This window comes from Pan troglodytes, chromosome 11, assembly GCF_028858775.2.
Source record: "Pan troglodytes isolate AG18354 chromosome 11, NHGRI_mPanTro3-v2.0_pri, whole genome shotgun sequence".
NCBI classification, from domain to species: Eukaryota; Metazoa; Chordata; class Mammalia; order Primates; family Hominidae; genus Pan; species Pan troglodytes.
Genome location: NC_072409.2, coordinates 112,087,209 through 112,109,629, shown reverse-complemented (window position 1 = coordinate 112,109,629; position 22,421 = coordinate 112,087,209). Strand labels below are relative to the sequence as shown.

The 22,421-nt window shown below is 40.5% G+C and overlaps 1 protein-coding gene across 8 annotated transcripts in view; it reads right to left on the bottom strand.

Annotated features, from left to right (window-relative positions):
• Positions 1–1,148: 1,148 nt before the first annotated feature.
• The window catches only part of GLIS3 (GLIS family zinc finger 3), a 740,609-nt gene continuing 719,336 nt past the window's right edge, over positions 1,149–22,421 (bottom strand). For 6 of the 8 annotated variants that reach the window (XM_063788746.1, XM_063788747.1, XM_016960536.4 and 3 more), the window contains 2 exons: positions 6,332–6,514; positions 1,149–5,430 (listed from right to left, as the gene is read on the bottom strand). In XM_063788746.1, coding sequence (XP_063644816.1) covers positions 5,294–5,430; positions 6,332–6,514 — 320 coding nt within the window. In that variant the 3' untranslated portion in view covers positions 1,149–5,293. The remainder of the gene's footprint in view (positions 5,431–6,331; positions 6,515–22,421) is intronic. The other 2 variants (XM_063788750.1, XM_063788751.1) reach the window with 1 other exon arrangement.

Below are 22,421 nucleotides of genomic sequence, written 5' to 3'. Positions count from 1 at the left end.
TTCTCCTCCACCAGAGCTATGAGCCTTTGTGACATTTTCCTTGCTGTTCTTTGTACTTGTACCACCTAAACTCTGTGTTTTGCCTGTTTTCAAACTGTATATAAACAGAATAACACTGTATATTTGCCTTTGCGTCTGTTTCTTTCTCTCAAATTCGTGAGACTCAGCTCTGAGTTGTGTGTGGCTGTCGTCCTGTCATTTCCTCTGTTGTCACTTCCATGGCATTTCACTGTTACTTAGGCAAGCTTCATTTGTTCATTTTACTGTTAGTGGGCAGTTGGATCATTTCTCGTTTGGGGCTGTGGTGAATAACACTGCCATAAACATCTCGTACTTGAGCCATCATTGATTTAAGAGTCTTTAGAAATTAGTGGAATTGCTGGGCTGTAGGGTATGCGGACTTTCAACTCTACCACGTGATGCCAATTTTTTTTCTTGGAAGAGGCTGGACAAAATCACATTCCCACCAGCCACCTCCTTTTAGGAAGCTCAGGAGCTCTTTGTATGTTATCAGCACTATTTCTACCTCCACAACCCTGGACCTAATGGTGCCTGCTCTCTGACCTTGAGGGACCAGACAAGGTTCATGGGACCATCGTCCCTTCCAGTTTGTATCTTCTCTTAAAACAATTCTCAAGTCTTAGAAAAAAAAAAAAAAGCAGCAAGAAAACAGTCAACTTTTTAAGATTGGTCCTTGAGATGTGATCTCTTTTGGATTCACATGCTTGGCTAGCAGGTAAACCAGATGTGAGCATATTTTGACACATCCGCCCATAGATGGGAGCTGAGGAAGAAAGCTCATCACAGCCAGTGGGACAGGTGGTATTCTAAAGCGTGCACAGTGGACAGGATGAGGAAACCAGGGAAATGGTACCTGCCCCTTTCTCCAGGGAATCAGATTATATGATCAGGGCATCAGATCATGGGAAGCTGATGCTTGTGTCTTTCTGTGAACGGTTTGGGAAAACAGGGCTGAAAAGACCCCCTCCTCCAACTGTCAGCTTGCTGAAACCCCAGCACTGGGAGTACCAAGCACTAGAGGCATTTCTGAAGCATGATGTAGCGCTACTTTGAAAAGGCACAAATAAACCCCAAATCCTAGCACACATTTATCCGGTTTGTGAAGCGGATTAATAGAATAACCAATAAAACATGTATAAAAGCTTTAATTAAATCTGATGAAATAAAACTTCATGTTTTATTTATGGACACTCCCAACATGTAAAGGATTCAGGGAGACTTTCATTTTTACTGCCATTTCCTCCTCATATCTATAATTAAATCCAGGCTACAGCTCTGGCCCAAAGCAATGCGGCATTTTAAAGCTGGACTTGAACATTCCCTCCCGCATCATCTGCCTTTAATTATAATTACCATTCCCAGTATGTAAGAGGCTGATGGTAAAACAAAACAAACAAACAAACAAACAATGATGGTTGCCATTGTGTTTTAAACCGACAGGCTGAAGGAGGATTTTAGGCAGGAGGGCGTCTCCTCTATTTCCAGTTTTATTCTGTACCAAGTGCACAATCCCTTCATTTTACTTTTGACATAAAAAAAGGACTTCATGAACAAGACAAAATAACTTATGATTATATGAAACATAACTGTGACAAATCACAAAACTATACATATTAATAGAAAAAAGTGTACCTAATTCTTTAAAAGATTTATGACAATAAGCACCAGATGTGCCTCTAGAGTAAAATCGGCCCCATATCCAGTATGATATATGCAGTTCATTTCTCTACGTGAGTGTATATAACTATGTACAAGAGTCTGTGTGATTTATGGAAAACAGATTTCCACTTTTTTCCCCCAAAGTGCTTTATGTCAGCAACATTACACAGGATACTTTGCTGTCTGTACAAAATAAATCTCTTTTTACACTCACTATTTCTCCAATGAGTGCTTTTTTTTTTTTTGCTTCATCTGTTGCAAAAAAAAATAATAATAATAATAACCGCAGAAATTCCACACCACTAACAAAAAGTGCTATTTAAAAATGCTTCTATAAAATGACATGGCCAAGACAGTCAAATAAAATACCAAATAATTAAATTGAAAACGTACAGTTACTATTCCCAATACATCAAGGCAACTAGAAAGTCAAGGTTCTCAGATGAGGGAGTTGAATTTATCCTTGCTCAAAATTGGTTTTAGGGTGCTGCTGTGCTTGACGGCTGGTAATTTAGAAACAACTGAACAAAGCCAACACTCTTATCAGTGGTAACTCTGCTGTGATCTACTAAAGACCTTTATTTTTCTTCTTATTTTATGATCGCTTATGTAATTTGAGGGCGACATGGGTAATGGGAGATACCCCACAGGACCTGTAAATATTTAAATAATATTTAACAGCTGATCAGAGGCTAAATTACAACTGACATTTTGATGCAGTTTCGTTAGGGAATTAAGACAATGCAGCCAATGAAATGTCTCTAGGCAGACTGATTTTTTTTTTTTAATGCAATAGGATAATTGTCTTTGCGCTGTGTGTTTTCACAAGCACTAGTTTTGTGTTTTGTTTCTGTTTTTAAGGGGAATGACAATCTCTGTTTGGATATTTATGAAAATGGTTACATATCAAGACTTAAAAAGACGAGGACATGAAAGGGAATGATTTTTTTGAAGTTTCCACTTGTAGTGCTGCAAAAATAATGATGAATATATATATAAATCTTCTGCAGTGTGAAAGTAAGCAAGGGACAAACTTTAAGGTCAGGAAAGACTCTGGAATCTAAGCATAGTGTGTGTAGTCTGGAAGGCATCTGAACGTGTCCTATCCTGAGGCCGCAATCTCAAGCCTGCAGCTATCAGGAAAGACCCACGGTGCGGGAAGCAGGGCTGCACTGGGTCCTGCGGCCAGCATGCTCTCTCTGAGATAAAATGTCCCTCTGGGGCTCCACATTGATTTCCTGCTGAGGAAGGAGGGCTGCAGGTGCCTCTATTGCTTACGCCCTCTTTAGAGTCCCTCTTGCCCCTGTGAGGTAAGAAAGGGGCAGGGTTACTGTGAGAGGCCACAGGAAGACTGGAGCCTGGTTCACAAGCAGCTCCTCTCAAAGAGGGAGGTGATGTCCATGGTTTCTAAAGTTGAGCTTCTGTTTTGTCCTCCTTCCCCCTTTCTATTTTAAATTACATAAAGCCAAAAGGCAGGACTGACAATGTCAACTGCAATAACAACCTTGCCTTTTCATCTTTCTTCTCATTGTACAAATGAAATGAAAAGTATTTTGAGTTCCTTGTAAAGGCTTCCATATTTAAGTATGAATAGATGGTTTCTCTGAAGATAGCAGAGTTTTTTTCTTTCCAGAGTATGACAAAGGACGCATGAGGGATGCTACTAGCTGTGAGCATGCATACGTTAGGCCACTTGTTTAGGCCAAGTGACACGACCCACAAAGTCTGCAAGAAGGGTGGTACTTTACAAGCAGCCTTGGAGTTCACTTCTAAAGGAAGCCTGGTGTGCATCTTTTGTAAAGCAGAGCAGGTTTTTGTAAAGTGGCTAACTCATCTCTTTTGCAGACTTTGACGTCTACATGAAAGCTTTTCTTAGAATACAGCGCACTACTCAGAGAAACTAGATTGACCAAGTGCACTGTGAAAACAAAACCCACACTTGGTTCTTCATTCACCTCATTCTACTGCATGTTGCAATGAACTCTGGAATCAGGTAGAATATTTCTGATTGTGGGACTGTGGAGGGAGACTGGAAGGACCTGTCAGTATACAAACTGTCACAGAATCCCATCTAACATCAAGCTGTTTTAGTTGTCTTGTTGAAGATTGTAATGATCTCAGTTTGACAAATGGCATTGTTTCACTTTTGTTCAGAAAAACATTTTTAAAAAGTGAGAAAAAATACTTGAAATATGATAGTACCAGAATGTTAGAACTTACTGTGTCTTTGGGACTGGCCAATTTTTATAGCTGATGCCCTAGGACTTAGGATCTATAGCTATGTAGAGGTGTCACAGAAAATGACTTCCTATTTAGGCTTGATATTTTCGACCAAGTGCTATGTGAAAATTCCAGGCCTTCAAACTGGAACTCAGAAAAAGAATTGCCTCTTTCTGTAGACTTTTCGAGAACTGTCACCTCTACCTTCCCAAGATGATCAGACAATGGCGGCTGGTGGGGATATCTGGACCACAGTCAGGAAGAGGGTAAGAGGGATGCAAAAAGAGGGTGGAGAGAAGTGTAGGGAAGAGACAGACAGATGAGTGGATATCCTGAAAAACGTTAGTAAAATCTGAGGACTGGAAGTCAAGTATCAATAGGTTTGGTTTTCCAAGGGAAGCTGGCACATGACTCAGTCTGTCCCAGTTCTCACATCTGGCACTTCTCTGGGTGCAGCACCAGAGTGGAGGCAATGGGTAAACCAGTCAAACAACATTTTTCTTTGAACAAAGTCTTTGAGGTGGAGTTACTAAACAGTCAACCCAGGAAGGTTCCAGCTACAGGACTGTTGGTGCGGGAGGTGCCCACTCCATTTCCCTCAGGTAACCTTTGCTAACTGCAAAACTAACATGCCAGAGGTGGGGCCAGGCAGAACCACAGCTGTGCAAAATGTCTATAGCTGGGGTGATTACAATAATAATGATTTCCATCCAAAGAACAGACCTTTACATTTTTTTTTTCATTTTAAAGTACGTATAAATAACTAAGTCTTAAAAATGCAAAAACAAGGATAGGCTGCTGGCATATAAAACCTTATTTTTCTATTGAAGAAACACTGAGAAGCAACTGGTTAGCATGTGGCTAAGAGAAAAGGGAAACCCAGGGAGTTTCTAAGAGTTGAGACCACACTATGCTTTGGACATGGATTTCCCTTGTTGTGCCTGGCTTTGCATCAGGAGCAGCAAGGGTGAGGATTAGGTGAGGCAGGTCACTATGCCTCTCGTAATTGAGGTCTTTTTCCCTGTTTGGAGTTTTCAGGTAGAGTCATCCCCAAACTACATTTTCACATGCACATCATTTCATTGGGGTCCTTTAAGGGTTGACAGCCAGGAAGTAACAGGTATCCAGTAGAGTGAGGCTCTAAATTCCCTTTGAAAAGACAGTCCTCCTGGTCACGTAGTCCAGGAAAACCAGAGAGAAAAAGGAGCAACTGTAATGATTCCTGCAACGCTAGCTCTGCCATTCAGTCCTGCCTTCTGAAAGAACATCAGTAACTCTGCAGGTCCCGCTAATTGGGCTGACATCCTTCCTCAAGCAGTCTGTGAGAGTACGAAAACAAAAGGTGGCAAGCAACATCAAGGTCCTGGGTGTGCAGGAGTGGCCAAGAGAGATTTTAGCCTTCGGTGTAGACAGAGGAGAGCTGGCTGGGACAGCGGTCCACAGTGCTGATCTGCAAGAAGGCAGCATCTTCAGCCCCGCTGCGAAGAGACTCCCCAAAGAGGCTCGAGGAACTTGAAGGTAAATCATACACTGGAAGAGAAAGAACACAGTTAAGTCAGTAACTCCTGCCCCATGCCACGCCCACTGGAAATGCACTACAGTAATGCAGCTCACCAAGTGAGGACTGGGGGCTAAGGAGGCAACCACGCCAGCCTGGGCCCTATAGTGAGTCTCTGTTTCCAGCGACCTTAGTGAGGGAAGAGGCTGACTTGCAGGCAGCTGGCTAAAATATGACCACACAAAAGACAGGCTGAGAAGAAGTAAAAGAAAAGTGTTCTAGGGAAGGCTGGGGGTGGCCTCAAAAAGGAGGTGGTGTTAAAGTTGAGTCATGAAAGAGAATGGAATTCTCACAGATGAAGAAATAGGGAAAGAACATTCCAGAAAGAGGAAACAAAGAGCAAAGACAGAGAGGGAGAGGCATGTGGGGTCAAGGGTGCTGGCAAAGCTCAGGTGAAGAGCACGTAGGGAAAAATGTGTGTGGGCAGGTGTGCAGAACTGGATCAGGCCTAACTTATGGGGGCTTTGAATGCCATGCTGGAGAGTCGAATTTATTCTCTAGGCAATTGGAAACTATTTAATATATTTGAGCAGAAAAGAGGCATATTTTATCCTTCATTTTGGGGAGGCAATGTTCCTGGTAGTATGGAGGGCAGAATGGTAAAGATGAGGAATCAGGTCAGGGAGACTTACTGGAAGGTTATGGCCATAGTCTGGGAGAGACATGATGGCTCCTGCACCAGGGTGGTGGAAGAAGAGGGGCTGAAGGAGGGCTGGAGAGGAAGGTGAAGATGAGAGACATTTCAGGGGTCATTCCACAGGACTTGATGCGGTCATGTGCTTGGTCAAGTCCAGCCCAGGTCGGTCACGGGCAGTCCACCTGGTCTCTCCTGTCAGTTGACAGGATTTTCTAAGTCACAGACAACCAACACACCTGTAATGCCCGAGTGAGTCGAGAAGGCTCTGTGGAAAACATCAAAACCGGCCTGGCCCATGGATGTAGGGACCAGGCAGTCCTCAAACGAAGGCACCACACTGCAGGAGCTGACAGGCGGCACAATTCTCTGGGAATCGGGGTAATGTGGGGGACAGAACTTCTGCAGCTGCCCATAAAATCCTGAAACGCAAGCATGGCATTGAGCACAAGTTCCCTTGGGCACAAGTTCCACAGATCATTCCAACCCAGCTAGAACCTCACTCAGCCTGGCTTCATATGACAAATGCCTTTAACTCTTAAGGCCACCTGTAGAATCTTCCAAGCAAACATTTGGAATGCACTGTTGGGCTGAAGCTCTTCTACCTTAGAGGGATTTCCAAGCTTGTTAGTGTGTAATGTTTTTATTATGTGCTTTAGTATCTGAAGTGGGAAGGCTTCTTACCTTCCCTAGACTCTCTGAAGAGTCCTGGACATTGAAGGCCTGACCTTCAGGGGAGGTTCCTACCCTAGACTCTCCCGTCGGCATTTAAATGCATCTTCTTTAACTTCCTTTATCCTATATTTTCTTCTGTTTTCACACTGGTTAAAATCTTGCAGAATGCTCTTAAAAAGGCCCGCTTAAAAATGCATCCATCTATCTGTCTTTCCAATAGAGAAATACATGCACATTTAGATCTTATTATCCTGGCTAGGTAGACAGTGTTCCATAGTTGGATGTACTTAACTATTTCTATTGTTGATCTTTGCAGTAAATGGAAAAACTGGAAGTGAATAATGTTATGAAAATGTTAGAAAATACAACACAAAACTCCAAAAAAGAAAAAATATGAGAAAAGAGTAATATTTGAAAATAATCATCAACCTTTTGATAATCTTATTTCATCTATTCCTTTCAATTTTTTTTCCATTCAATGTAGTTTTCCTTGGGGTCCCATGTGGTTCTTTTCTATGATCCTCCACTCCTTTCATGATGGCTTACTTTTTTCTTCTTTCTCCTTGCCTCGTAATACATTTAAGTCAACAGATTATTTTCTTGGAGTATAATATGCTTTTGAAAATATAATAATGAAATCTTAGTTCCATACATTATTGGAGGGAGAGTTGTGGCTCTGCTGTTAACTCTCTACATTTCCTTGTGTCTGTCTCCTCAACTGTAAAATGTGAATGTCATTGTGTACTTCACTGGGCTATTGTGAAGATTAAGTGAGTCATTGGATAAGGAAGTCCATCTCTAACGTTTTAAAGCACTTTATAAGTGTCAGTTATTATTGATATTACTATTCTGGTTTTGATGGAAAAAAAGGGATTAATAGAGGAAGTACCCCAGGATTTCTTCCACAAACACTAAATAATGGAGAATGCAGAACAAACCCATGGACTTTGGACCCTTATTCCTGTGTGCCTTCCTCTACTAGAACTGCCTCTTCTTGAGATTGGAAGGCTTCATCCCTTATTAAAGAAATGAACCACCTATCAAAAGAGAGGGAAGGTGCTATTTAAGTTTCTTCTTAGCTCTCTTTAAGTAAAACCAGGGTGAACTGATACATCCAACCTACTATGCTCTCAACCCTTCTCATTTCCCATTAGGACCCACAATGTAGCCTGTGTAACTGCTCAGATCACCCTTGCTGGGACACTGGGAGGCCTATTCTATGGTTGTTATGAATATTGGCAAAGAATGTGTGCTTAACCATCCATAAAGATACATACTGGCCCTCTAGGAGTCTATGATCCAAGATAGATCAAATGCAGATTTATGGACAGGGCACATTCATAGTAGAAAACAAAATAATATAAGCAGACTAGAGTGCACTTTATATAGAATCAACAGAAAAATCCACATATGGTTTGGAAGAAGATTAAATGCTTGTTATTAGTATAGACTAGGAAAATACCTAAGGAAATTCCACGTCAAGCCAGAAGAAGAAAGAATGGAAAGCTATTGTCTTTTTTCCTTTTGATGCCCAAAGGCATGGTTTCAATAGACAGGCAGGCAAAGAACCCAAACAGACCACTCAAAAATACTCATATAATTGATCATCCAATATGAGCAAACTGTAAACTCTCAAGCCCACAAAGAAATACAAATCAAAACAATGATAAAATGTCACATTCTACCTATCACATTGGCAAAGATTTCTAAAAATCATTCTCAACACTGAAGTGTGAAGGAAGAAGGCATTTCTATGTAATGTTGTAGACATTGCAAGAGAGTACAAGCCTTTTGGAAAACAGTTTGACGACCTGTATCTAGAACCCTAAAAGTGTTCAGGCTGTTGGATTAAGGAAATACACTTCTGATAAAGTATCCTGAAAATATATTCTGAAGAACATTAAGAAATTCTGCACAGGGACAGTGATTGCAGCGCTAGTGATCAAAACAGAAAACTGAAGAGCCAAAATGGCCAACCATAAGAGAATGTCTAAGCAAACAGTGGCACATTTATGTGATGGGAATTTTAAATAGGTATTAAAACAATATTTATAATAAGCTTTTAACAACATGGAAAGACCATTATAAGGTTCATGTTTCAAAAAGCAAGATACAAAATTGAATACAAAGCCTAGGATCAGTTGTATGGATGCCTATGTTACAGAATAAAGATGGCAAGTTACCATATCTATAGTTGTCTTTGGGCATTTTTTTTTTGCCTGTATATTTTTTCTGAATTTTAGCAATAGTGAAGAGCAAGTACTCTGGATCCTGGGGTTCAAATCCTAGCTCAACTACTTACCAACTGTGTAGTCTTGGCAAATTACTTAGCTTCTTGGTGCCCCAGTTTTCCAATTTGTAAAATCAGGTTAATAATAGTAATTACATCATACTGAGTTATAAAGATTAAATGAGTTAATACTTATATATTATACAATTTTACAATTAGCATTTATATAATATATAATTTAATAATATAAATTACATAGTATATATGTTTGCTAAATAAAAAATAAAATGATTTTATAATGACAATGTATTTCTTAAAAATAAAAGTTTATTGAGGGAAGTAAAATTTCCAAAAAGAACAAGTAAGTTATTTAACAATAACCAATGTAAGAAAGGACAAAGCAGCAGGTATGTGGCACACCCCCTGTTCCTAGGTGGAATCTTCAACAGTTTTGGCCTTTTGAAGACCTGAGCTGTATACCTCTTCTTGCTCATGGCTCCTCAATCCTGCACTAATTGACACACAGACTAATTTCTTCATTTACCCTATTGGGGGCTCCAAACAGCAACATGTCTGAGTGGTTTGAGGGAACCTGGAATGTGGAGATGTATAGTTTCGGTAGTTCCTTGGACTGATCTTGACTTTGATACCTGGAAGCCAGGCACAGGCAAATATGGCGGTATCATCAGGAGGAAAACGTTAGCATAAACCGCCATGGTTGGTCTACTAGAATGTAATCTCTCCTGAGCAAAATAGACAATATTTGCTATCTATATCTTTATGCAAACTCTCCTCATATTTGTCACCCATAAATTTCCTGATAGCACTCCTCAGTGTAATATCAACCTTCCAAGAAAAGATTTTTTCACTAAACTCCCACAACTTCACAAATAGGGACATTAATCATTCAGGGACAATGATAGAGACTTTCACTGGCCTTTCATGAAAACCAATTTATTCACCCTTTCCTATCTTCTCTCCTTTTACTAAGAGGGAACAGAAGTGTCACATGCTTTAGTCTATATTCAAGTGTTGTGATATATGAGAGTATAAAAGGTTTGTGATGTGGCAAAATACACCTAGAAAAGTTAAATATCAAATCCAACATTCTGGGCTTCATCTCCTAGTCTGGATCTGAGCGAGGAGGACAGAGTAGACTCTAATTCCTGCCTGTGGGTGTCTTGGCTGACACAGGAAACTGTCAAAACCAGAAAGGCCCCACAAGCATGTTTTATCGCTCTAACAGCCAACTCAAGAAAAGAAAATCCTCTTTATTAAATCTCTCCAAGTAGCCAGTTACTAGAGATGCCAAATACACTGGTGTGGATGGTTGTGGTTACTCAAAGAGTTTTCACATATTCTCTTCCCAGCGCTATTTTCACAAACCAACAATTTTTTAAAAATTCCGTTAGGGTCTTGCCACACACACAAATCCAGAGAAGGCCTAACTCATTTTCTGATGAATGGCTCCTGTATTCCAGCGGTTGGATTTCACGTAGCAAATTTGGAAAGAACACTACTTCTCGGACCCAAAGCAAAATGAGGCAAGATGTTAACACATTTTGTGGGCGTAAAACCTGAGAGTGGTGGCAAGGTCAGCCAATCTGTCTGTCAGTCAATAGTGGCTATCAAGTTCTGGTTAGGGTGCTATTGCCGAAACCAAAGAAATGTAAGACATCATCCTTGTCTTTGAGGATTGATAATACAGCTGGAGTGAGAACACATGCATTTATAATAGCATAAGAACATACATATAAATGTAAGTTGGCAATAAATGTTAGTTGTTATTATACATTTAATTTCAGAATCACCCCTCGACTTTAAAAGTTATTTTGCCTTCAAGAATGGAGGAGGGGAGGAACTTGCAGATAAATGTATTCCACCTAAACTGCAGTTCCCAAAGGTCAAGGAGAATCATTCCTCCTCCTCTCAGTTTTGGGAAGTTGTTTTTCCCCCTCCTAAAAACAAACTTGTTCTAATTATAAGAATATTTGAGGCTAATTATAAACTAGAAAATGCAGACTAGTATAAACAAAGAAGGCAAAAATTATTTTTTATTTCTATGATTCAGAAATGGCCAGCTATATACCCACAAAACTGAAACGTTTTATACATTTATCTTCTGTTTTTGCCTCTAATATCATGCATGAGTTTCTTCACATTCATTCATTCTTAGAAGGCTTTTTCTTTTTCTTTTAGTCACGGAGTCACTAGTGTCTCTGTGATGACAGGTTAAAGAGTTCACGGTCCCTTTTGCTAACGATGATAAAGCAGCCCCATGAAGCTTTGGATTTCCTTTCCAAACTAGAAAGGGAGTGGGGAAGGTTAGAGGAGAAAGGAATTACATGAGTAAATATGATAATAGAAGGATACCCTCTAGGGCCATGCTGTCCAAGAGAACTTTCCATGATGATGAAAATGCTCTTTATCTGTGCTGTCCAATACAGTAGCTACATGTGGTTATTACATCTTTGAAATGTGGCTAGTGTGACTGAAGAACTGACTTTTAAATTTTATTGAATTTTAATTAATTCAAATTTAAATAGCCACTCATGGCTATAGTACCTGACAGCACAGCTCTAGGGCAATCTGAATTCCCAGGTCTAGCCAACTTTGTTTCAAGAGTATTTCAAATTAAATTCTAGAAAGAAAAACACATGACCCACCCCAAGTTTAAATAAAGCAACATGAATAATCTTAGGCTCCTGGCCTTCAAGATAGAAAGTATATTAGATTTTTTAATACATCTATCTTTTCCTTGCAAATTTGCCACTTCAGTCTTTGTGGGAGGAGCCAGAATATAAATACATTAATAAGTAAAGAATGGTCCCTCAACTCCCAACCCCTCCAGAAGCTGAGGAACATTTTAGGCTAAACTGCCAGGGCACTCCAACCCTCCTAGAGGTACTATGTTCCCTTCTGGAAGCAGCAGCAGAAGAAAGAAATGTGTCACCCACTTTCTTCACTTCAGATTGCAGGCCTAGCTCTCCATGCGCACCAGGGTGGCGATGTGCCCTTGTGGGTCTCCATTTATCCTACCATATGATGGTGGAGTGTCAACACAGAAGGCTCTACCCAACTGTTGAGGAACATGGATGGTGATTAATACCATCAGCCTACACCTCGTCAAAGGGATAAGTCATGATCTGTGTACTTAGTAGGTTTGTTCATGCAGCAGATGGCCTTGCAAAACAAAATGCTTGTTTTCCTTTACAGTGAGGCTGGGGAACCACCACCAAACTGTGGGCACTAGGAAAAGTGCTACATGGACAACACTCAGAATCGAGACAGCCCCTTCCCTGCAGTAGGCTCAGACTGGACCATGATGACAACTCATAGGTCCAGAAGGTCCACATATGACAATAGGAACCCCTCAAAAACATCAGGAAGGTTCCCCAGAATTTCCCCCTCCAGAATGTGACCTAATCAGGCTTGGCAGGATCCTCTAGGAGACTCCTTGGAAACAATGCTGGGTGTTCCAAGACCCCTTGATATGTCAGATGGGAAACCCCTTTAACTCCATGTGATGCAGACTGTATCAATTCAGGGATCCAGGCCAAGTGCTATAGTTTTTCAGCCACTACCCAAATCTCAGGAGTCATCTATTGTTTGACTTTTCAGAAGAAACAGTGACTAATGTGTGTGCTTGCCTTTGCTGCAATCATTGTAATTTAGCAAAATGAGGGTGTTAACAGTATCTACTTGTAATCACAAAGACTAAAGAGGATTAACAGAGACCATCCAATGTAAAGTGCTGGGCATGTGCCTGACACACAGTTCACACCCTATAACTGTTACTTTTACTTTTTTCTTTTTCTATTCTTGTAATAACATAAGCATTTCAATTTCTATGCTTTCATTTACTTGACAACTATTCACTAAGCACTTATTCAAGTGTTGGGGATATAGTGGTAAATAAATCACACTCCATGCCTTTTTGGAGCCTGCATTTTAGTGAGAAAGAAAGACAAACATATAAATGAGAAATCAAGTAACATAATTTCATACTACATATGACAATAGAAAGAAAATTTTCTTTACGGGATACATAGAGATGTAATTCTCTTTTCTGGAATGCATTCAAGATAGGAAGAATGAAAAGGAACAAATAAGGAAGTTTTGACTGTGGTTCCCTTTGTTTGGCCCTGTCTGCTGATGGCAGGTATAGTCAGGAGGCCACCCCACAGCTCTGCTGAGAACCAGCCCTGGCAGAGTAGATTTCCTGCCGTTGGTGCTAAGCAGTTTGTGCCTGGGTAGAAGAATAAGCAGATATCAGCGGCAGAGGCAGAGTTGGCAGCCCCTCAGTTTCTTGGTCGTATGGCTGTTTGCTAGCCAAGTGGAAGGAAGGATGTATATTTATGAGCTTTACAGCTCTAATTATTTTTCCGCAGAGACTATAATTTTGTGGGTTACTACTTTAGGAAGTGTAGCGATTTTGGCCCCAGTCATATGGTGGCTGCATATGCAGGGACATGAAGAAGCATAAGTGATGAATGGGTGGACTCAAACCAGGACCCCAAGGACAGGGACACAGAAGATGCATGACCCCACTCTCCTTTGCCTTCAGATTTCTTCTTTTCCAGCACTCTATGGCTCTTTGTGGATTCCCCTACTCTTTTGGGGCCCTTGGCCTACCACCTTTGAATACTTCCCATAAACCAAGTCCAGGGAAAGAAAAGAGGAAAAGATGGTACAAAACCAGTGAAGCCCCTAGGGCAACTCGCTCCTTGGTTTAGGGACAGTGGTGGTATCCCCTAAGACCCAGCAAGACAAGAGCCATATGCTGACGGCCACACCAGGGTTGCTGTTTCCCCCAAATACTAGTGGCTCCACACTTCCACAGCCAACTGCCAACATCTCACCACCGCTCACCACCATCCCCTTCCATACTTCTGCTGTTCGTCGTCTTCTTCCTCTCTGTGACCCTATGTTAAAGGACAATCTCAGCATTCTGCTTGTTAGTTAAGCCAGAGCAAATGAAGGACAACAATCCTGGATCTGGAGGACCCCAGCCTAATGTGCAAGTCTAGAAGTTCTGGTCACCTGGAAAAGAATTCACCCTATGCCTCTGGGCTGCTTTACAAGTTGGAATATTCCCACAGAATAAGGATATTGTTGCTCAATCCACTTCAGGGTCACCAAGTCTCATATGTCACATCCATTGTAACCAAAGGCACTGACCTACGACAGGTCTGAAAAGGTGGCTATTTTCAAGAAGCACTGACTTGCACCACATAAGGCCCTTCATACTACTAACTAAGACGAATTGGAGCATCTTTGGTTACACACCTATTATAATGGTGAAAACTGAAACCAGTGATAACACCAAATGCTGGCAAGGATGTGGAGCAATGGGAACTCCCTTTCACTGCAAAATGGTACAGCCACTTTAGAAGACAGGTTGGCAGTATCTTGCAAAACTAAACATATGCTTACCATAGGATTCAGCAATTGTGTCCTCTTGTATTTACCCAAAGGGTTGGAAAACTTATGTCCATACAAATCCCTGTATATGGATGTTTATAGTAGCATTATTCATCACTGCCAAAATTTGGAAGCAACCGAGATTTCCTTCAGTAGGCAAATGAATAAATAAACTGCAGTACATGCAGGCAATGGAATATTATTCAGCACTAAAAAGAAATGACCTATTAAGCCATGAAAAGACATGGAGGGAATTTCAATTTAAATGCATATTGCTAAGTGAAAGAAGCCAATCTGAAAAGGCTACATACTGCATGACTCCAACTATACAACATTCTGGAAAAGGCAAAACTATAGAGACAGTATAAGTCCGTGGTTTCCACAGGCTGGGGGGAGGGAAGGATGAGCACAGAGGTAGCAAAGCTATTCCGTATGATGCTACCATGGTGGATAGATGCCATTATACATTTGTTAAAACTCATAGGCTGTACAAGAGTGACCCCTAATATCAGCTATGGACTTTGAGTGAAAGTGATGTGTCACTGTAGGTTTATTGATTGTAACAAATGCAAGACTCTGGTGTGGTATGTTGGTAGTGGGAGAGATTGTGTGTGGAGGGGTGGGGGGAGGAGGGTGTATGGGAACTCCCTGCACTTTCCACTACATTTTTCTGTGAACCCAAAACTGCTCTGAAATAGTCTATTAAATGGGTGGGCATGTATCTCTGTATTATATGCCTTCCCCACCAAAATATGTATTCCATGAAGGCAGACACCTTGTCCAGTTTGTTAATTATTGTATCCATAGCACTAAGACTAGTACCTGGCATGTAGTAAGCATTCAATATGTATTTGTTGACTGAATAAATGTAAGGAAATCTTAGTTACTTTAATAAGAATTAAAATACAGGCCTTTTACTGATGTGATATCTTTCTTCTTTCCATACACCCCAGTACTTAAGAGAGACCTACAGTCCTCAGCTCTCTGTGGGACTGGCTCATCCCTGGCCAACCCACACTTTCTTCCTGCTGAGAAGATTCTCTGGTTTCACTTAGCCTTGGAGTGCAAAGTCAGAGGGTAGAATAAAGGAAGGTTTGCTGAATCCAGGGATTCTGCTTCCTGGTGAATGGAATGGGCATGGGAAAGCAGATGACAAAGACAACAGCAAGTATAAGACGAATCCCTGCTAAAAATATGCTTCCACACAGCCTAGGAGTGGGAGGTTTACTTGGGTCAGTTAGGTGCTTCCCAGGGATTCAAACACTCCCTGTCCAGGTTAAAGCTCTCAATCACTAATGGCAGTTATGAATTCCCCCAACCAACTACACTAAACAGTCTCTGAAAATACAAATTTTGATGGGAAAGGAAAAGAAAAGGGACAGAGGAGAAAGAAGATAAATGTCTTCACTCCCCTTGGCTCCCTTCATTTCTTCTCCAACACTCGGGATATTTGTGGAGCCCTTGCTCTCTGGGGACCCTTGACCTGCTGCCTTGGAAAACCTTCTGTAATCCATGACAGACCCAATGAGAAAAAAAGAACACACAGATACATTTCTGAAAAAGCTCCTAGAGGGCATAAGAATATAGTCTTTGGGGTCGCATCTACTCAGCCTAATTCTATACATTCAAACTTTGAATTCAGAGAAAGGCCCAGGAAATCATACACTCACTACCTACATGGTACCTTAATATTAGAATACCATAAAAATTTCTTCTTAAATAGCCTTCTGACATTTTTGTCCTGTAAGCAGGTAATTCAAACAAACGTTCCCATTTTAGACAATGAGATGGAAGCAGAGGAAATGTTGAGTGCCTTGCCTTTATAACCAATACTTTGTTTATATGATATCATGTCAACAAAAGTGCAAAATTCATCCAACCATTTAATATTTCTAAATATCTAGATATTTGGAATTATTTGTGGATGGAGCCTTTGTATTAAAACAAATGGGCAGCAGAATGAAAACAGCAATCACACAATCTCCTGCTAAGTCCAGAGCTTTCTTACTGGCGGGTTCCTTGCTTTGGCATTTTGGAAAAATATTTTGGTTAGTGTTATACCAACCACTCAGAATTCTGTCATAAGGAAGGAAAGGAACTAATATTTATTTACTCAGAGACAGGCATTGCCCCAGGTGTTTTACATAGAAAATCTTCATCATTAAAACAACTTTTTGGTTAAGTAATATTGTCCCCAGTTTACAGCCAAAAAAAAGGGGGGAGAAGTTAAAATAACTGAATTTATCCAAATCCTCATAGCTACCATGTTTCAGAACCAGGACTCAAATTTTTATCTATTCAAGGACATAGTTCATGTCAGATTACTGGGGCTCAGGCTCATGACCAAATCAATTTAAATACAATCTTGCCACTTTTGTTGAGGTTTCTCACTGCCAGGTTGCAGGCAAAGTTACCCAGACTGCATCAACATTTTGGAAAGTGCAAATATTCTCATTAGGGAGAAAAGTATTTAATTAATTAGTAAAATTGATCAAATCACCTAATCACTGAAAAATTCTACAAACCCTCAAGTGTAGAAACAGAGACATTTCAGAAATTTCTCATGGCCAATTTTCTGATTTAGCCCCTCTTTTATTTCCATCCATTGCATTAACAACTTGGATTTGTGTCTGAATCCCAGATGACCCACTAACGAATTGTGTGTCTTTGGATGAATGATTTTTTCTTGAGCCTCATTTTCCTTGAAATTTTATAGGGTTGTGGAAAATATTATGTATTACAGTGTTTATAAAAGCATTTGGTGCATTCTCTGGCACATAGTAGGCCTTAAGTTCAACTGTGTAACCATGAAATAAGCTTAGAAATATGTAGAGGTTCTGTGTAACACATAAGCAGTTCTTAAGCAATTTTTATTACACAACCTACTACCATTAAGTATAAAATCATACTGCTCTTACAAGTGAAATTGCCGCAATTTGGTTATCATTTTTGCCTTGGCTGCTTGTCTTGGCCATCAGTACCATCCAGGTCTTCATCTGAGGTAGGACTCTACTAAGCATCCTCCTGGAAGAGGTATAAAAACTGACTCTTCATTTTAATACAGAGTCTATAAATGGGGAAGCTGCAGGAACAGCTCACAGACTGTGTTAGGAAGACAGATTTTTCTGCGGGCTGAGAACTGAACCAGCTTGCAAAGCACTCGAGCTATTTACGACTGACATTTAAGCAACTACTCTACTAAGAAAGAGAAAGATAATGGAAATAATAACCCTGAAAATTCCATTTAGGCACATTTCTTTTGAAGGAACCCATGACAGTGGTTCAAAAGTTGACCACTGGAGCAACCGCCTGGTCCCTTTGTCCTTGGAGAGATGGGTCGTAGCATGAAGGCTTCTAATTAGAAAAGTCCATGTGGTTCCAAGAAGCAAGGCCATTTTCATCTATAGCTCTTGCTGCCAACTTGCAGGCCACAGCGAGATGCACTCTGAACATGCTGGGTACTTTCTCCACTTGTGCCCCTCACAGCACCTCATCTGGTCTGTAGCAAGCTGGAAACAGCATTTATCACTGTGAACCACATTTTGGCCCTTAGACTTATATACTCATTTCCAGGGACTAGGTAGCAGAGAAGGAGGAGGTTCTGCTACTCACATCTCCAAAAGGTTCAAACAAGGGGATGGGAATGGGCAGAGCAGGTGGCTAAAAGGGACAATAGGAAAATAGGGGGAAAAAAACAGAGTGAGAAGGCAGCATGCTTAAAACACTCTTGATTAAAAGATGTAATCAATTTTCATTAGAATATCCCCAAACCACCCAAAACCCTAGCGCGTGGTGGCCTATGGCTTCCAAATTCTCAAAATGATAAGCTGCCAAAGTACACTAATTGCAGTGTGTCTCAGTAATTGCCATGTGTGGATATATACAGTTATAGTAAAATGGTTCAGTGAGTCCTGATGGTGATAATGCACATTTGGAAAATACATAAAATAGAGATTCTCAAAACCAAGAACTCCTGAGGGTCCGAGATGGATCTGAATGAAAGCCAGCTCTGCCATGTACTAGCTGTGTGGCTTTGAGGGAACTCTAGCCTCTCTGAGCCTATGATCCCTATTTATAAAAAGAGATAGTAACACTCACATGGCATCAGAATCCTCAACGTGGGAAGGAGAAGCAGCACAGGGAACAAAGGATTCAGTGCCCAGGTGCCCATTAGTAGCCACCCACATTCCATCACCTGCCAACTACTCCCTATAACTCAAAATTCCTGGATACAAGTAAGGATCAGAATGAAGGGTGGAGGATTTGGATATTCTGTATCTGATGGAGTGTGGAGCAAACACTTTGCCAAGGTTGATAAGAAAGAGTTGGGAATTTTTCTATGAGGGGGACCACTGGTTGCTAGTATATATGTATCCCTACTGGGTGGCTGCAAGGATCAACTGAAATAATAAACACGAAAGTATTTTGCCAACAGTAAAACCCACTAAAAATTCTAGCTCCTGCTGTCTCATTATAAGCCTGGTGTTACCTGTCATCCTCCCTTCTCTGAGTAGAGAGGTAAATCTGCCCATGGTTCTATCAGTCATTTTCCCATAAACTCACAAGCAATCTTTTGACCAGGGCTACTTGGACCTAAAACAGAACAAGGGAAGCATGGTAAAGAATGAAGATTTAATTTTAAATGCCCTTGTCTTTCCAACTAAGCTTTGCTGTAAGAAAGATCCGGCAGAGAAGATTCCAGACAGAGATTTCATGGATTACTAAAAGGAAGTGCTGCTGCATCTCAATTCCCTTCAGCCTCCCCTGAAATCTATGTGAGCCAGCCTGGTTCTATAGCTTTTTAAAAGACTTCCCCAGCTGGGTGCGGTGGCTCACATCTGTAATCCCAGCATGTTGGGAGGCCGAGATGGGTGGATCACGAGGTCATGAGTTTGAGACCAGCCTGGCCAAGATGGTGAAACCCTGTCTCTACTAAAACTACAAAAATTAGTCTGGTATGGTGGTGGGTGTCTGTAATCCCAGCTACTCGGCAGGCTGACGCAGGAGAATTGCTTGAACCTGGGAGGTGGAGGTTGCAGTGAGCCTAGATTACACCACTGCAGTCTAGCCTGGGGGTCAAAGCAAGACTCTGTCTCAAAAAGACTTCCCCAGAGATAAAGGGAGGAGGAAGCTAGAGAGTCTTAACCTCTTGAGTCACAGGCAAATTGCTTCCTTTGGGTTATCTCTGACTGGGGAGCCACGGTGAGAGGGCATTGAGCCCTACACTTGGTGTTTAGGCCAGTGATTCTTACCAGGGTTGGGGGGCATCAGCTCCACCTTGGCATGTGTGTTGAACATGCACATTCCTGAGCTCTATGGCCGACTCTGGAAGAAGTGCCTGGAATTCTGTATATTTAATAAGGTATTTCTTAAAAGTTTGAGAGGCTCTAAGAGAACATCTTTAGATGATTTACAAACATCTGAAAGTTTTCCAAGTGAAATACCAATTTAAAACAACAACAGAACGGCTCTAATTTCATTTGAAATGGAGAGAGGGAGTTCTTCCCATGGGCATCTCTTCCCCTTGGGCAGGCTCCCAGCCCTTTCTGCTGGTAGATGGGGCTCTTGGGGATAAGGTGGTGATGACTGTTCCAAAAGGGCCTTGAATTACACTCTCAGTAGATATGGATCCAGATGACTTGCCTGGCTCTCTCTCCCAATGCCTGTCTCTCACATGTCAGTTCTTGGTCAAGGTGAAATCATGGGACCTAATTTGAATGACTCAGAAGTCTTGGTCTCACTGTTGGTCCCATACTGATCTTGTGGCTTAGACTTCTGTTGTCCAGCTGTAACCAAACTCCCACATTACATCCGTTTTACTAACTAGGTGATTTTTTGCTTCTTCGAATCCAAGTCTGTTATTACACAAATTTCCAGCACTCTGATCTAAAAGTGGGCCCCTACCTCATCCTTGCCAGTGATCCAATGACTCAATTATTTTTCCCTCTGAACCTCTGCTTCATAGCTGAGTCTCTATTATATATGGTTATGCTTCCCCAAAACCTACTCTCTAGAACATTATGTTAAGATTACATTTGGGCTTGAAGTAAGAGTACAGAAACCTATATAAGTGGCTTTGAGATAGGAAAGTGGATGTTGTATCTGGAAACCTGACATACATCACTGGATCCCGGGATCTCTGTTATCTCCATCTGGCTACCAGGAAGCCTGCCTTTGTATCTTGTCAGGCATTCATCCAACAAGTATTTATTGGGCAATTTCTATATACCCATAGTTACTAGGCACTGATAAAAATTATGTATGTAAGAGTGATTTATAAAACATATATTGATATATGAATGTAGGTACTGCCACTGACCTCATTGGTATTGACAAAAATACCGCATCAGCCCAGATCCACAGATGCAAAGAACCTTGGGTAATTATTTGGCCAATTCAGATTCCCTGAATGATTTTGTCACAATGGCAAGGAAATTTAAGAACTTATTTTGGGATGTGTGAGATGAGGTTGGGTTTGGTGATGAGCGTAAGAAGGGAGGGTTCAGTAGTCATACTTAAGTGATCTAGAAAAAATATCGAAATGTTTTTATTTCAATAGACTTACATCTTGTAAGGTCTAGTTCTCAAAGACCTCACGAAAGAATGAAATAAAGAGTTTAGTGTAAACAATCTGGTTAGAGAGGGGAAATTCCTGTAATCAGAAAGAGCACTCACAATTCTAGGTAAACCAACAAGAAATTCTAAGGGAATTGGGATTGTTTTGTAACATGTTGCTGAGCTCAGAGGCTGTGAATGGGGACAGATCAAGCCAGTTCTAGTATTCTATTGTTTTTGTTGTTCTGTTTTATGAAGAGAGTGGCCTCGCTACCAGCAACCCAGATGTTTACTGATGTATTTTAAGGAAGTTCCATTTACAGCTGTTACATTTTTTTCTTCTTCTAAACCATCAATTGTTTACCATATTTATAAGGGTAATTCCAGTGTAAAATATAAGAAATATAAGACATGGATTGTCATTAACATGTTTAGCCCTGAAGAGTCCAACAGAGGAACACCTACAATAGTGTTATCAGAAAAATAATTAATTCATTTTAAGAGTTCCCTTCATTAGAGGCCAACTTCATGAGTTTCAGGTATAAGAACATTTGCTTCTAGAAAGATGTCATTACTTCCCCCAAAGAAAGAAAAAGTGCTAACTCTATAATAATATTAATTAAACACTTTCTATAGGCATTTTTAAGTTAACTGACGAAGTCACGATGGTCAATGATATAAGGGATTTTTCTGGATATTTCTTTCTCATCAATAAATTTCTGAGTTCCAATCAGGAAAACAAACTGTCTTGCTGCAAATGACACAGCTTGACTGACAGGGTGAAAGATACTTAACTAATGTAAAAACCCAGGTCATAGCTCTTGTTATTTAATCCCTGTTACTATTAATACTGTCTTTAAGTGTTCAATGAAAATATAAAAAGATGCTCAATTACATTACTAGCTAAAGGAAAAATTAAAACAAGTCACCAATCTTTGCTTTACAAATCGGCAAAATACTAACATTCAGTGTGAGGAAATGGGCCCTGTGATGTGCTGCTGCTGAGAGTCTAAATTAGTATAGCCTTCCTAAAAGAGTATGTGTCAATACCTATCCAACTTTAAAATGTGCAACTCAGTAATACAGCATTTTCTCTTTTAGAAATATTTCCTAAGAAACTGTGCAAAGATATATATATGTGTGTGTACAGGAGAGTTTATATAAACATGCATATATATATGAAGAGATTTAACAGAATTGCTAGAAAAAGTAAAAAATGAAAAAAATGTTCATCAATAAGGGAATGATTTTAAAAATGATGAGCTATTCTTATGAGAGCTGTACAATTAAGACTCTATATGCAATGACCTGGAAAGCAAAAGCATATATTTGACTAAGTTTAAAAAAATCAAGTCATAAAACAAAATATAGAATGTGAGGTGCAGAACGTGAGGCCATTTTTATAACAGGGCATATGGGCATATACATAGACACAGATATGTCTC